The 12,886-nt window shown below is 39.2% G+C and overlaps 1 protein-coding gene across 8 annotated transcripts in view; it reads right to left on the minus strand.

Moving 5' to 3' along the window:
- The window catches only part of RPAP2 (RNA polymerase II associated protein 2), an 83,935-nt gene that overhangs the window by 40,567 nt on the left and 30,482 nt on the right, over positions 1-12,886 (minus strand). For all 8 annotated transcript variants that reach the window (XR_014844782.1, XM_003125906.5, XM_085024015.1 and 5 more), the window contains 3 exons: positions 10,410-11,346; positions 4,927-5,009; positions 2,595-2,675 (listed from right to left, as the gene is read on the minus strand). Coding sequence is in view for 7 of the 8 variants with exons in the window: in XM_003125906.5 (XP_003125954.3) it covers positions 2,595-2,675; positions 4,927-5,009; positions 10,410-11,346 (1,101 nt within the window). In the remaining variant the exon portion in view is untranslated. The remainder of the gene's footprint in view (positions 1-2,594; positions 2,676-4,926; positions 5,010-10,409; positions 11,347-12,886) is intronic.

Below are 12,886 nucleotides of genomic sequence, written 5' to 3' on the forward strand. Positions count from 1 at the left end.
ACCATGAGGTCGCGGGTTCGATCCCTGGCCTTGCTCAGTGGGTTAACGATCCAGCGTTGCCGTGAGCTGTGGTGTAGGTTGCAGACGCGGCTCGGATCCCGCGTTGCTGTGGCTCTGGTGTAGGCCGGTGGCTACAGCTCCGATTCAACCCCTAGCGTGGGAACCTCCATATGCCGTGGGAGCGGCCCAAGAAATAGCAACAACGACAACAACAACAACAACAACAACAACAACAAAAAAAAGAAAGTGTCCTGGAAAAATATTTATAAAAAATTAAATAATAGGAGTTCCCGTCGTGGCGCAGTGGTTAACGAATCCGACTAGGAACCATGAGGTTGCGGGTTCGGTCCCTGCCCTTGCTCAGTGGGTTAAGGATCCAGTGTTGCCGTGAGCTGTGGTGTAGGTTGCAGACGTGGCTCAGATCCCGCGTTGCTGTGGCTCTGGCGTAGGCTGGTGGCTACAGCTCCGATTGGACTCCTAGCCTGGGAATCTCCATATGCCATGGGAGCGGCCCAAGAAATAGCAAAAAAAAAAAAAAAAAAGACCAAAAAAAAAAAGAAAATAACATTTCAGATTCTGCTGTATAGCACAGAAAAAGTATCCACTCACTTGTGATGGAACATGATGGAGGAGAATGTGAGAAAAAGAATACAGAAATACACATGTACGACTGGTCACTCTGCTGTACAGCAGAAACTGATACAACACTGGAAGTCAACTATAATGGAAGAAATAAAAACCATAAATAAAATAAACATAATTTATCAATTTAAAAAAGCTGTTTACGTCCATTAAAGTCATAACTATTTTAAGAAAAAGTCCTACTGGGGAATTCTTCACACCTTCTGATGATGAATTAAAAACAATGTTACATGATAATACCCTGGGCTAGACAGATACCTAAACTACATACATAACAGACAGAGTCGTTCAAATCTAGGCTCTAATCCAAATTATTTTTTAAAGTGTTAGACGAGACTGTCAGAGAAAGTTAGGGTACCTAAACACACTGTGTTCAGTCAAACTACACAACCAAAGACTCCGCAAGAATGTCTTCAGACAAATTCCATAGTCTCGCGTCTATGAAGGCTTAAGATTTCAACACAGAAGGTTACAAATGATCCTTCTGTAGCTTCAGAAGAGGAAGAACTTTTGAGACATGCCTCAACTTTGAATCCTAGTTCCTCTTAAATCATTTATTAAAAAACATTTTCCTGAAGTACTCTGGGGTAACATAAAAAGGTTAGTGATGTTTTAAAATGTGCTGGTTGGGAGTTCCCGTCCTGGCGCAGAGGAAACGAATCCGACTAGGAACCATGAGGTTGCGGGTTCGATCCCTGGTCTCGATCAGTGGGTCAAGGATCCAGCATTGCCATGAGCTGTGGTGTAGGTGGCAGATGAGGCTCGGATCTGGCGTGGCTGTGGCTGTGGTGTAGGCCAGCAGCTGTAGCTCCGATTAGGCCCCTAGCCTGGGAACCTCCATGTGCTGCAGGTGCGGCCCTCAAAAGACAAAAGACAAAAAAAAAAAAAAAAAAAAAAAAAGTGCTGTTTGAAAGTGAATGTTTATTTGGTATCACAGTGACTATAAGAAAAATCAAACTGCTAATATTACCACAAAATTGTTCCTGTATTATAATTTCATTTATATAAATTTGGCCACCCCACAACATGCGGAAGTTCCTAGGCCAGGATAGAACCTATGCCACAGCAGTGACCTGAGCTGCTGAAGTGACAATGCCAGATCCTTAAACCACTGCACCACAAGGGAACTCCTATAATTTTAAATTTTAAAAATCTTACTACTATTGTTGACAATAAACTATAATAATAATGAATTTTTTGGAGGAAATGATTCTTCCACCCTAGAAGTTCATCATACGTCAGTGCTATCTGGCTTTAGTCACAGACAATTATTACTCTAATGTTTGGTCAGTGGCACTGGGCCAAAATTTATATCTGGTTCACCTCTACTCACAATGTATTTAGAAGCCTGTCTCTATGCGTCCTGAGAGCCTCATCTTAGCCTGGTTTTCTATTTTTTACCTTGATAGCTGTAGAAAAATCCCAATGGCTCCATTTCATAATTGATATTCTCTAGTTTTCCTTCCCTTGTTCTTCCTGTCACTTCGGGTCTGTTTCACCTGATTCAGGACTAAATGACCCCCTGTCCTGCTCTGCTTCCTCACCTGTCTTCTCACAGGAGGTCCTGCTCAAGGGTGGGCATGTGCTTCCTTTGCATTGTCCCCAGTGCTGGTCATCTGATATATATATATTCGGTAACTCGCTAAAATGCAAGATAGTACTGTCTAACCGCCATGTCTCAGATATCATCTTCCTTCACAATTTTAGGCTATTCCATGTATAAACTATCCAAAGCTAAATCTATTACGGTTTGAGCAAATATGGGGTGGCATTTTAACACAACACATAAGTAATGTTGTTTCGTGGAAAAGGAAAGAAAACGCAGTATTTGGATCTAAGACAATTAAGGTAAGTTGCTTACCTTCTTCATGCCTTAGTCTACCATGGATTCTGCAAGGCAATCACATAAAGTCAAAATAACTGAGAAGGAAAATCGTAATATTAACACTAACCTGAAAGTCCGGACAAGATTCCTAAGTTGTGGGTAAATGTCTCCTAATGTAATCTGAAGAGGCCCCAAAAGTCCAGGCAATCTGAAAATTAAAAATTACATTTCTTTAAAAATAAAATTTAATTATATAGATACACTGGGCGGGGGGGGGGGGGGAGGTCTTGCCTAAATCTAGATTTTCCATAGGTAATCAAGGTACTGAAGCGGAGGCAGCTAAGCTAGTTTATGACTGGTGAAAAGTCATAAAAGAAATACTTTGAAATAACCACAAACTATATTTTGTAGTCTACGCTACAGAATGAGGCACTGAAATGCCAGAACAGCATTTTGGCTGCTATCTATATTCCTGTCTCTAGTATTTCTTACCTTTTTACTTTCAAATATTAGATAAATGGGAAGAACACAAGGCCAGGGGATTGGCCCCTAAATGGTGTATTTCTTATTAAATCCTTATAGTCAGAATAAAAATTGGCACATTTCTAGAGAGCAATTTGATAATATATAGTAACATTTTAAATGTGGTACTCTTTGACCCAATAGTTTTTCTATGAAAAAATTTACCCTAAAGGAATGATCAGATAAACATAAAAAGTATGGTTGGGGAGTTCCCGTCGTGGCGCAGTGGTTAACGAATCCGACTAGGAACCATGAGGTCGCGGGTTCGATCCCTGGCCTTGCTCAGTGGGTTAACGATCCGGCGTTGCCGTGAGCTGTGGTGTAGGTTGCAGACGCGGCTCGGATCCTGCGTTGCTGTGGCTCTGGCGTAGGCCGGTGGCTACAGCTCCGATTCAACCCCTAGCCTGGGAACCTCCATATGCCGCGGGAGCGGCCCAAGAAATAGCAACAACAACAACAACAACAAAAAAGACAAAAAGACAACAGACAAAAAAAAAAAAAAAAAGTATGGTTACTGCTGAAATATTTTCAATAGTGAAAAACTGGTAACAAATGTCCAGCAATAGACAGGTTAAATAGATTATGACATAACTGTAACATAATAAAAACCTTTAAACTAATAATGTAAACTAATCTGTCTATATATTTTTTGCTTTTTAGGGCCACATCCGCAACGTATCGAGGTTCCCAGGGGTCCAATCAAGCCACAGCTGCCGGCCTACACCACAGCCACGGCCACTCAGGATCCAAGCTGTGTCTGCGACCTACACCACAGCTCATGGCAACGCTGGATCCTTAACCCACTGAGCAAGGCCAGGGGTCAAACCTGCATCCTCACGGATCCTAGTCAGGTTCGTTTCCGTTGAGCCCTGACGGGAACTCCCAGACATTACTTTTACAGTGAGCAAAAAAGCTCTACTGCTGTCGTAAACAGCCAACCAAAAAAAATCCCTATGTCGCTGTAATTATTTTCAGTATTCTTTGTGCTTCTTTTTCTTTAGGTCATTCCACCTCTTCTCAAATTTAGTTCTTGCACTAGTACCAATAATTTGGTCTTTTAGCAGGGTTCCTATTGGTATCTTCTGTTGCAGCCAAAACTCAGAAGGAAGAGAATTCCTTCAAAGACATACCTACATGGTCTTAAGGTTAAAACACTTAATTTAAAACGTAAACGTGGAGGAGTAGGCTGCTCAATACACCACGGCTTCCAGAAAACAGGTTTTGCTTATTTTTGAACTACTACAAAATGAAGACATCTGCATGGGCACAGCACCTTAAATAATGACTGAAAACCCCTTTCCATCGTTTCTACTGAAGGAAAAAATACAAGTTCAAAAGTTCAAGACCGATGTCACACTTCTGGAAAAAAAGATACTCAAGCTCCTTTTGAAAGAGAAACCAAGACTGCAATTTTTAAATGTCATTTGTGACTGGGCTAATTACAAGAACAATAATTTCCACTACGGGAAGCTGAAAACTAAAGTGCAAAACTCAAGTTGCTGAGTGTGAAATGGTGCTATGAATGTGTACATAAAGTAAGGTAATAAACCGTTAAACCCCCATCAAATCTTATTCACATGTAAAACCAATGTGACACTTTTACCACAAATCAGTATTTAAATGGGTCTAGCCCTGATACTTTTTTCCCTGACTTCACTGAATGATTAAGTGGGGCTCAGGCAGTTTGGTTTTCCACTCCCATAATCTCAATCCTCCTCTTTATTATGTGTCTCTGTCTTCTATGCAAAGAAATTCCTATATTCTTTGGTAGGGCAGCTTAAAAATCTAAATTTCTCAAGTGAAGAAATCCATGTGAACTTCACACGTTATTTTTCAAACTGTTCAAAATTCAAGGATTACACCTAAAAGTTATGAAGCCACAAATATCAAATTAATTTTTAAACATTATACAAGTGGAATAACAATTACATACTTACACTTTACTCAATTTTTCAAGTACGATGCGTTTTCTAATCTGGTTCTGAGAACTTGAATCTATCAGTGGAAAGGTGGGATCATGCTGAATCACATTTTTAAACAAAGCAAAATAAAATCATAAATTTACATTCTTTCTTAGGTAAGAACAATAAACATAAATCAGAAAAGTTTATAGCTGCAGTGTGGTTAAACCTTCAGAATTCGAAGGTTTAAATTTGAGTGTCAGCTCAGTTAGCAGGTTGGGTGGGAACTTGCTAGTTATCTGCCCTATTGGAGAGCACTGTCTCATCTGTATAATAGGGTCACCAATGCCTTTATTAAATGAGAAAAATGTATACAAAAGGACTTTGTAAAATGCTAATTGCTATATAAGTGTAAGAGATTAAAGGACTGAAATTAGCAAATACTATAAATATATTATGGGAAATTCCACTTCTAGAAATGGCAGACAAGATAATTCAAACCACTCCTCCTGCTGAGAACTAAAAAAGCTGGAAAAAACCCCACGTTTGTTTGAAAGCATCAGAGAGCTAACAGGCAGTAAAGAATTGTGGCCTGAGATTCTAGAAGGTAGAGGGCACTGACTAATTTCAGAAGAGGCAATTTAGATACTGAGAACATGAGCATTAGAGTTTGGGGCCAAGAAGGAAGGGTTGCTGTCATCCCTCCCCAGACGTGAGACCAGGACTGGAGACCACACTCCAGGAGAAAGAAGGAAAAGGAAACAGGCTGGCTTTTACAGAGACGGTAGCCCAGCTTGGTATCATCTTTTCTTTTTTTTTTTTTTAGGGCCACATCCTCAGCATATGGAAGTTCCCAGACTAGGGGTCAAATTGGAACTTTAGCCAGTCTATACCACAGCCACAGCAACATGGGATCCGAGCTGTGTCTGCAACCTACTTCACAGCTCACCGCATTGCCCCATCCTTAACTGGCTGAGCAAGCCAGGGATTGAACCCATGTCCTCATGGATACTAGTCAGATTCGTTGCAGCTGACCCACGATGGGAACTCCCAGCTTGAAATCATCTTAATCGCCAACTGGACTGCTACAAATCACTTGCCAGAAGCAAATGCAAATCTGTCTAGAGGAAGGTAACATCAGCCTGGGTTTCAAGTTATCTCTGTAATTATACAGTGTCTGCCACATAATTAAGCAATAAGAAAACAAGACAATATGACTAAAATCTGAAACAAAGCCCATAGACATCAACCCCTAGAAAATCCATATATTAAAGTTATCATGTTTATTTAGAATAACTATGATGAATATATTCAAAAAATGACAAAATGGAAAATTTTAGCAGAGAACTAGAAACTATATAAAAGAATCAAATGAAAATCCTAGTAACTGAAAAATATAGTATTTGGAAGAACTCAATGGATAGATTTAATAACGTAGGAGAAAGCAGAAAGGACTGAAAGAATAATGATTTGGAAAATATCCAGAATGAAGCATAGTTCCACCCAACGTCCTTCCTGCCAACCCTTCCCTCCGGGTAATGCGAAGCACAAGAGAATAAAAGAGACACAGGAGATATGGTGAAAAAGACTTAACACACCTGCAATTGGAATACCAGAAAGAGAGGAAGGGGAAAATGGGACAGAAGCAATACCTGAGGAGATAAAAACTGAGAATATTCCAAAACTGATGAAAGAAATCGCAGATTTAAGTATACAGTAGACAAAAGAACACAAATATTATTATCGCACCTAGGCAAAGCATTTAAAATTGATGATAACCAAAGGAAAAAAAAAATCCTAAAAGTAGCTAAAAGAAGAAAACATTATTTTCAATTAAGAGAACTAAATGGAAGCCAAAAGACAGCGGGCTGCGAACAAACAAAACCCCAAGTCAAAAAACTGCTAATCTGGAATTCAACTCCCAGGAAAATAGCCTTCAAAAATGAAAATAAACAATCTTCTGACAAACAAATGCTGAGAAAAATCATTAGCAAACTGGTACTGATGAAAATAAATAATATTTTTCAGACCCAAGGCAAATGATCCCAGGTGAAAAAAAAAAGATGCAGGATGGTATGAAAAACAGTGAAAGAGTAATTAACGTATAAATCCAACTGAATATTGACTATAAATATTCTTGTAGGGTTAAAACATATAACTTACATTAGACTTAAGACAAAGATTCAAGTTTTACTCCTAAAGATTAAGTTTTTTTTCAATTAAGTCAACTTTTATTTTGGCATCAATATCATAAGACATTCCCAATTAATGCTTAGTAAAAGAATGTATAAAAACAAGCTAGCGGAAGGAAAAAAAAACAGAATAATAATATTTGCTCTCAAAAAAGCAAGAAAGGAGAGGAGGAACACAGAACAAGTGGGGCATGCTGAAAGAAGTGAGATAGTAGATTTAAACACAAATATATCAATTACGACATTAAATGTAAACAGACTAAATTCTCCACATGAAGGACAAAGAATATCAGCCTAGATTAAAAAAAAAAAAAAAAAAAAGTCCTTGAAAATACTAATAAAGGAATGCTACTGTCAGCCAAGTAGATCTTGTAAGGCCAATTCATTAATTAACTAATTAAATAAAATCAATGATGAGAACGATTACCCTATATGCTAAGAGGTCTTACACTTGCACCCAATAATACAGTTTCAAAATATTTAAAGTAAAATAAGCAAAACTAAACAGAGAAATACTTATTTTTTAATTATGGTGAGCGATTTTGACCCACCTTTCCCATCTCTCTTAGGAACTTACGGAATGAGCAAACACAAACAAAAAAAAAGAAGGAAAGAAAAGAAAAATCAACAGTGCTTCTCAAACTTTAATGTGCACACATTTCCTGAGAGGAAAACAATGAAATCTGACCCATACTCTCACCATAAACAAAAATCAATCCCAGATGAATTACAAATCTAAATGTGAAAGGAAAAACAACAAAGCTTCTAGAAAATGAAATAACCTGGGCTAAGTAAAAATTTCTTAAAGAAGTCACTAAAGGGAACAATTAATAAGCTGGACTCAAGACATCATCAATGAGAGTGAAAAGGCAAGTCTCAGAGTGGAAGATGGTATTTGCAAAACACAAACAAAAACAGGCTTGAATCCTGAATCCATAAAGAATTCCTACAAACCAACAAGAACCACCATCTCTCCAGATATTCTAACAGATAAATGAAGACAACAACAACAACAACAACAACAACAACCTTGAACAGGCACTTCATCAAAGAAACTATCCAAATGATCCATAGCCAGATGAAAGAGTGCTCAAGTCACCAGAGAAATGTATTATAATCTAAGAGCAGTATGGTAAGAACGGTGAAAAGTAACAACATCAAGTACTGGTTAGAAGGTGGAGGCATGGAGACTTTCATACAGTGATAGCAGAATATTAAATAGCAGAACAATTGTGGAAAGTTGTGTGGTATTATCTAGTATAGTTGCATATGTGTGCACATTAGTCTAGAAATTCTAGTCCCAGATACATACCATATAGAAATGTATACACATTAAGAGAGAGACATATATAAGCAAAATTCATAACAGCAAATTCCTAACAGCCCCAAACTGGAAATAGCCTAACTGCTCATTAACATTAATAAATTTTAAGATATTTGTATAATGGAGTACTATACACCAATGAAAGAATGAACCACAACCACATGCAGCACAAATGCCACACAAACATAACATTGCATGAAATACACTGGACACCAAAGAATATATACTGAGTGAATCCATTTGCGGACCGTTCAAAATCAGCAAAATTCATCTTTGCTATTATAATTAATTCATAATTGTTATAAATAACTTTGGAAAAGAGGTAACACTTAGGAGGAGACACAGTGGGGGTTTCTGGTTAATTCAAGTTTCTTGGCTTAGGGAGTGATTACATTAGTGTATTCATTTGCGAAAATGCCACGAGCTGTACACTTACTATCTGTGTTACACATCAATAAAAAAGTTTTAAAAACAGAGCAAATTTCAGGGATTTTTTTTCCTTTTTGCGGTTTATAAGCACAAAAATGATAAAATAAGTGATGAACCAAGGTTTATGAAGCTGAGTGACAGAGATTATTGTTTCTCCAAGATTCATGTTAAAGTTATGGATGCTATTTATACAGCTGAAGTGATTTCAAATATAGAGCTAGGTTAGGTAACATTCTACAGAAACAGAAGAATTTCTAAATTTTTACTGTATTTCCACTTTCATCCTTTTTTTAAATCTCCAAATGTGTTCTTAAATTTAGAGCTATTTTTTACTCAGAAATCTTTCACAACAAACTCCTGTGGTAAAAACAAGATTATCACCTATTCCTCTTTATGCCAGATGACTTCATTTCCCAAACTACATAACCAACCAAAAATGGGTAATGGACATAGTGAAGGAACCTCCCTAGCGCTCAGCGGCATAGGTCCATTTCCACATGTAACTGTTTACATGTAACTAGTAGCAATTATATGTGAGGCACTGTGGTAACTGCCTTCTATTCACTACCTTTAAAACGCCTAACAATTGAGCAAGGGAAGCCATTTATAATCCCCTTTACACATAAGCAATGAGACTAAGGTTTCACATAGCTAGGGAGTGGCAGAGCAGATATTCAAATCCAGGTTTACCTGAATCTTCTCCTATGTCCAGTATTTCCCCAATATGTCTCCTCTACTAAATTCTATTCATAAATAATATTTTAAATGGGCACGCTTGCCAAATATTATCCAAATATTTTACTGTTTAACTACTAAGTCTACTCCACTGCATACAGTCCTACTGGAAATGAAACACGAAGATATACACCCTATGTACAAATTCAAAAGTATCCATACCAACAAAAACAACAAAAAACAAGCCTTTTCAGAGAGTACAGATATTACACGAAGAACTGGGTTTTAAAGAAAACTTTGTTCCTGGAGTTCCCGTCGTGGTGCTGTGGTTAACGAATCCGACCAGGAACCATGAGGTTGCGGGTTCGATCCCTGCTCTTGCTCAGTGGGTTAACGATCCAGCGTTGCCATGAGCTGTGGTGTAGGTTGCAGACGAGGCTCGGATCCTGCGTTGCGTTGCTGTGGCTCCGGCGTAGGCTGGCAGCTACAGCTCCGATTAGACCCCTAACCTGGGAACCTCCATATGCCATGGGAGCGGCCCAAGAAATGGCAAAAAGACAAAAAAAAAAAAAAAAAAAAAAGACAATTCCCCAATTCTAGGCTTTTTCTATGTTAGAGAAAATGTTAAATATTTATGAAAATTTTCTGGGGCAAACTTTACATAGTATCCATCAGGATGCAGGTTCGAACCCTGGCCTCACTGGGTTAAAGACCCAGCATTGCCGCAAGCTGTGGCGGAGGTCACAGATGTGGCTCGGATCCGCAGTTACTGCGGCTGTGGCTGTGGCGTAGGCCGGCAGCTGCTGTTCTGATTCGACCCCTAGCCCAGGAGCATCCGCATACTGAAGGTGTGGCTGCAAAAAGAAAAAAAAAATTTTTTTTAAATAAAAAAGACATACCTCTTCTGAGTCTTGTGATTTGGTGGTTTCTTCATTCAAAACATATCGTCCTCTATAAAACTCCCTGATCCTTAGATTTAATGTTTCAGTTTCTTTTTTCAAGTTCTCATAACTTGGCAATGGTTTACTGGCTGTATCTGAGGCTCTAAACGGTAAAGACTCATCCAGGCTGTTCGGAGATTCCTGCAGGGCAGGGGAACGACTCTCTGGGTCAGAGGTTACGTCATCTTCATCAAGTTCTTCTTCTTTAACCAGAGGTGCTGAAGCAGGCTTCAGACATACAGAAGCATAATTCTGGCCATACAAAAACTTCAAGGTTTCTTCTGTCTTCCACTCAACCAAGGTCTCCTTCAGGGCTTTAAGTAAGTTTGCCTTTCCAACTTCAGAGGACACCTGCACTGAACTAGAAGCTGACCTAGAAACCTGACTTGATTTGGCAAATTTCCTCTTAAAATGCTCAGCACTTTTCTTACTTATGCCTACAAGAGTTATTTTTGAACTACTGCACTTACTTTCAGAAATTTCTGAAGCTTCTAATTTTTCTTGCGAAGGACTATGTGAAGAAATCTGAGTATTTAACTCCTGTGAGGGAGGTTCACAAGCAGAAGCTTTCTCCTGATTCTCTAATCTGCAATGACCTAACTGCTCCGTGGCATCTATTACTATCTGCTCTTCGCTTTCATGGTTGGAGTTCACTTTTTGATCAGCTTTCTTTCTCATTATGCTTTTTTTGTGCAGCTGTGGCATTATACCTGCTGCAGTTGGCCTGCTGCCTGGCAGAATGGAGGAAACAAAGTCTGGTTCATTATCACTGCCACTATCACTGGGAGTGCTGGAAGAACCAGATTCATTGTGCTTCTCCGAACAGTCAGGATTGTCAATATCTGATGTCTTAATGGCCTTACTGGATAACTGTATTTCTTCTCCAGAATGACCACTGTTGTAAGGAAAGAAACAAAAACCACTATAACAGAAAAACAAAACGTTCCATGGTATTTATACTTCATAACTTTCAAGGCAGAGATTTGTATTCCTTCGGCAAGGCCTTATTTATAGGCTTATATTCACCTAAGCCTGTAGATACACACGCGCACACACACACACTGCAGAAAAAAGCTGTAATTCTAGAATTTCTCTATGTCTTATTAACTGTATATAGTTCTTCCATCTTCTTCCCTTATCTTTTCTCCCCCATTATTTAAAAACGTTAAGAGTATAGCAAAAAAAAAAAAAAAAAACCCCCCAAAACCCGGAGTTTCCATTGTGGCTCAATGGAAATGAATCCAACTAGGAACCATGAGGTTGCGGGTTTGATCCTTGGTCTCGCTCAGTGGGTTAAGGATCTGGCATTGCCATGAGCTGTGGTGTAGGTGGCAGACGGCTCGGATCCTGCATTGCTGTGGCTGTGGTGTAGGCTGGCGGCTCTAGCTCTGTAGACAAAAGATGAAAAAAAAAAAAAAAAAAAAAACACCTCCCCAAATCCCTAAACCACACAAATACAAAACCCTACGCTTGATAATTTCATCCTACTAAATTAGATTTTTGCTTCCTTCATTTCTGTAATTGTATTACATAATCCCTTTTTTTTTGGCTTTTTAGGGCCACCCCGAGGCATGTGGAGGTTCCCAGGCTAGGGTCCAATCGGAGCTACAGCCACAGCAACACCAGATTCTTAACCCAACTGAGCAAGGCCAGGGATAGAACCTGCAACCCCGTGGTTCCTAGTTGGATTCATTTCCACCGCACCACAACAGGAGCTCCTATAATCCCTTTTTTAAAAAAAATTTCTTTTGAGAGTTCCCTGGTGACCTAGTGGTTAAGGATTCAGCATTGTCACTGCTGTGGCTCAAGTTCAATCCCTGGTGTGGGAATTTCCACAGGCTATGGGCGTGGCCGAAAAATTTTTCTTTTGGAAACTTCATTATTGGTTTCTCAAAAAAAAAAAAAAAAAAAAAGGAACTCTGCTTAGATTTTGAAAGACAAAAATAAAATGATGTTTTAAGCATTCCCCAATTCTTTTTTTTGCTCCTTTAAGTCCACACCCACAGTATATGGAAGTTCCCAGGCTAGGGGTCAAATCAGAGCTATAGCTGCTGGCCTACACCAGAGCCACAGCAATGAAGGATCTGAGCCTCATCTGCGACCTACACCACAGCTCACGGCAACGCTGGATCCTTAACCCACTGTTTGAGGCCAGAGATCAAACCTGCATCCTCGTGAATCCTAGTCGGGTTTGTAACTGCTGAGCCATGAAGGTAACTCCACATTCCCCAATTCTGATTGATAGTTACATAGAAAATTCCGTAGAATAAAAAATACAAGAAAGTCATAGCAGAAAATAAAGCTGGCAAATTAGGAGTTCCTGTCGTGGTGCAGCAGAAATCATGAGGATGCAGGTTTGATCCCTGGCTTTGCTCAGTGGGTCTGGGATCTGGCATTGCCGACAGCTGTGGTATAGGTCGCGCAGCTGCAGCTCC

This window comes from Sus scrofa, chromosome 4, assembly GCF_054392235.1.
Source record: "Sus scrofa isolate SSC_HxYL_T2T_F1_AM1 chromosome 4, Sscrofa_HxYL_maternal_Yorkshire_Landrace_v2.0, whole genome shotgun sequence".
Classification (NCBI taxonomy): Eukaryota; Metazoa; Chordata; class Mammalia; order Artiodactyla; family Suidae; genus Sus; species Sus scrofa.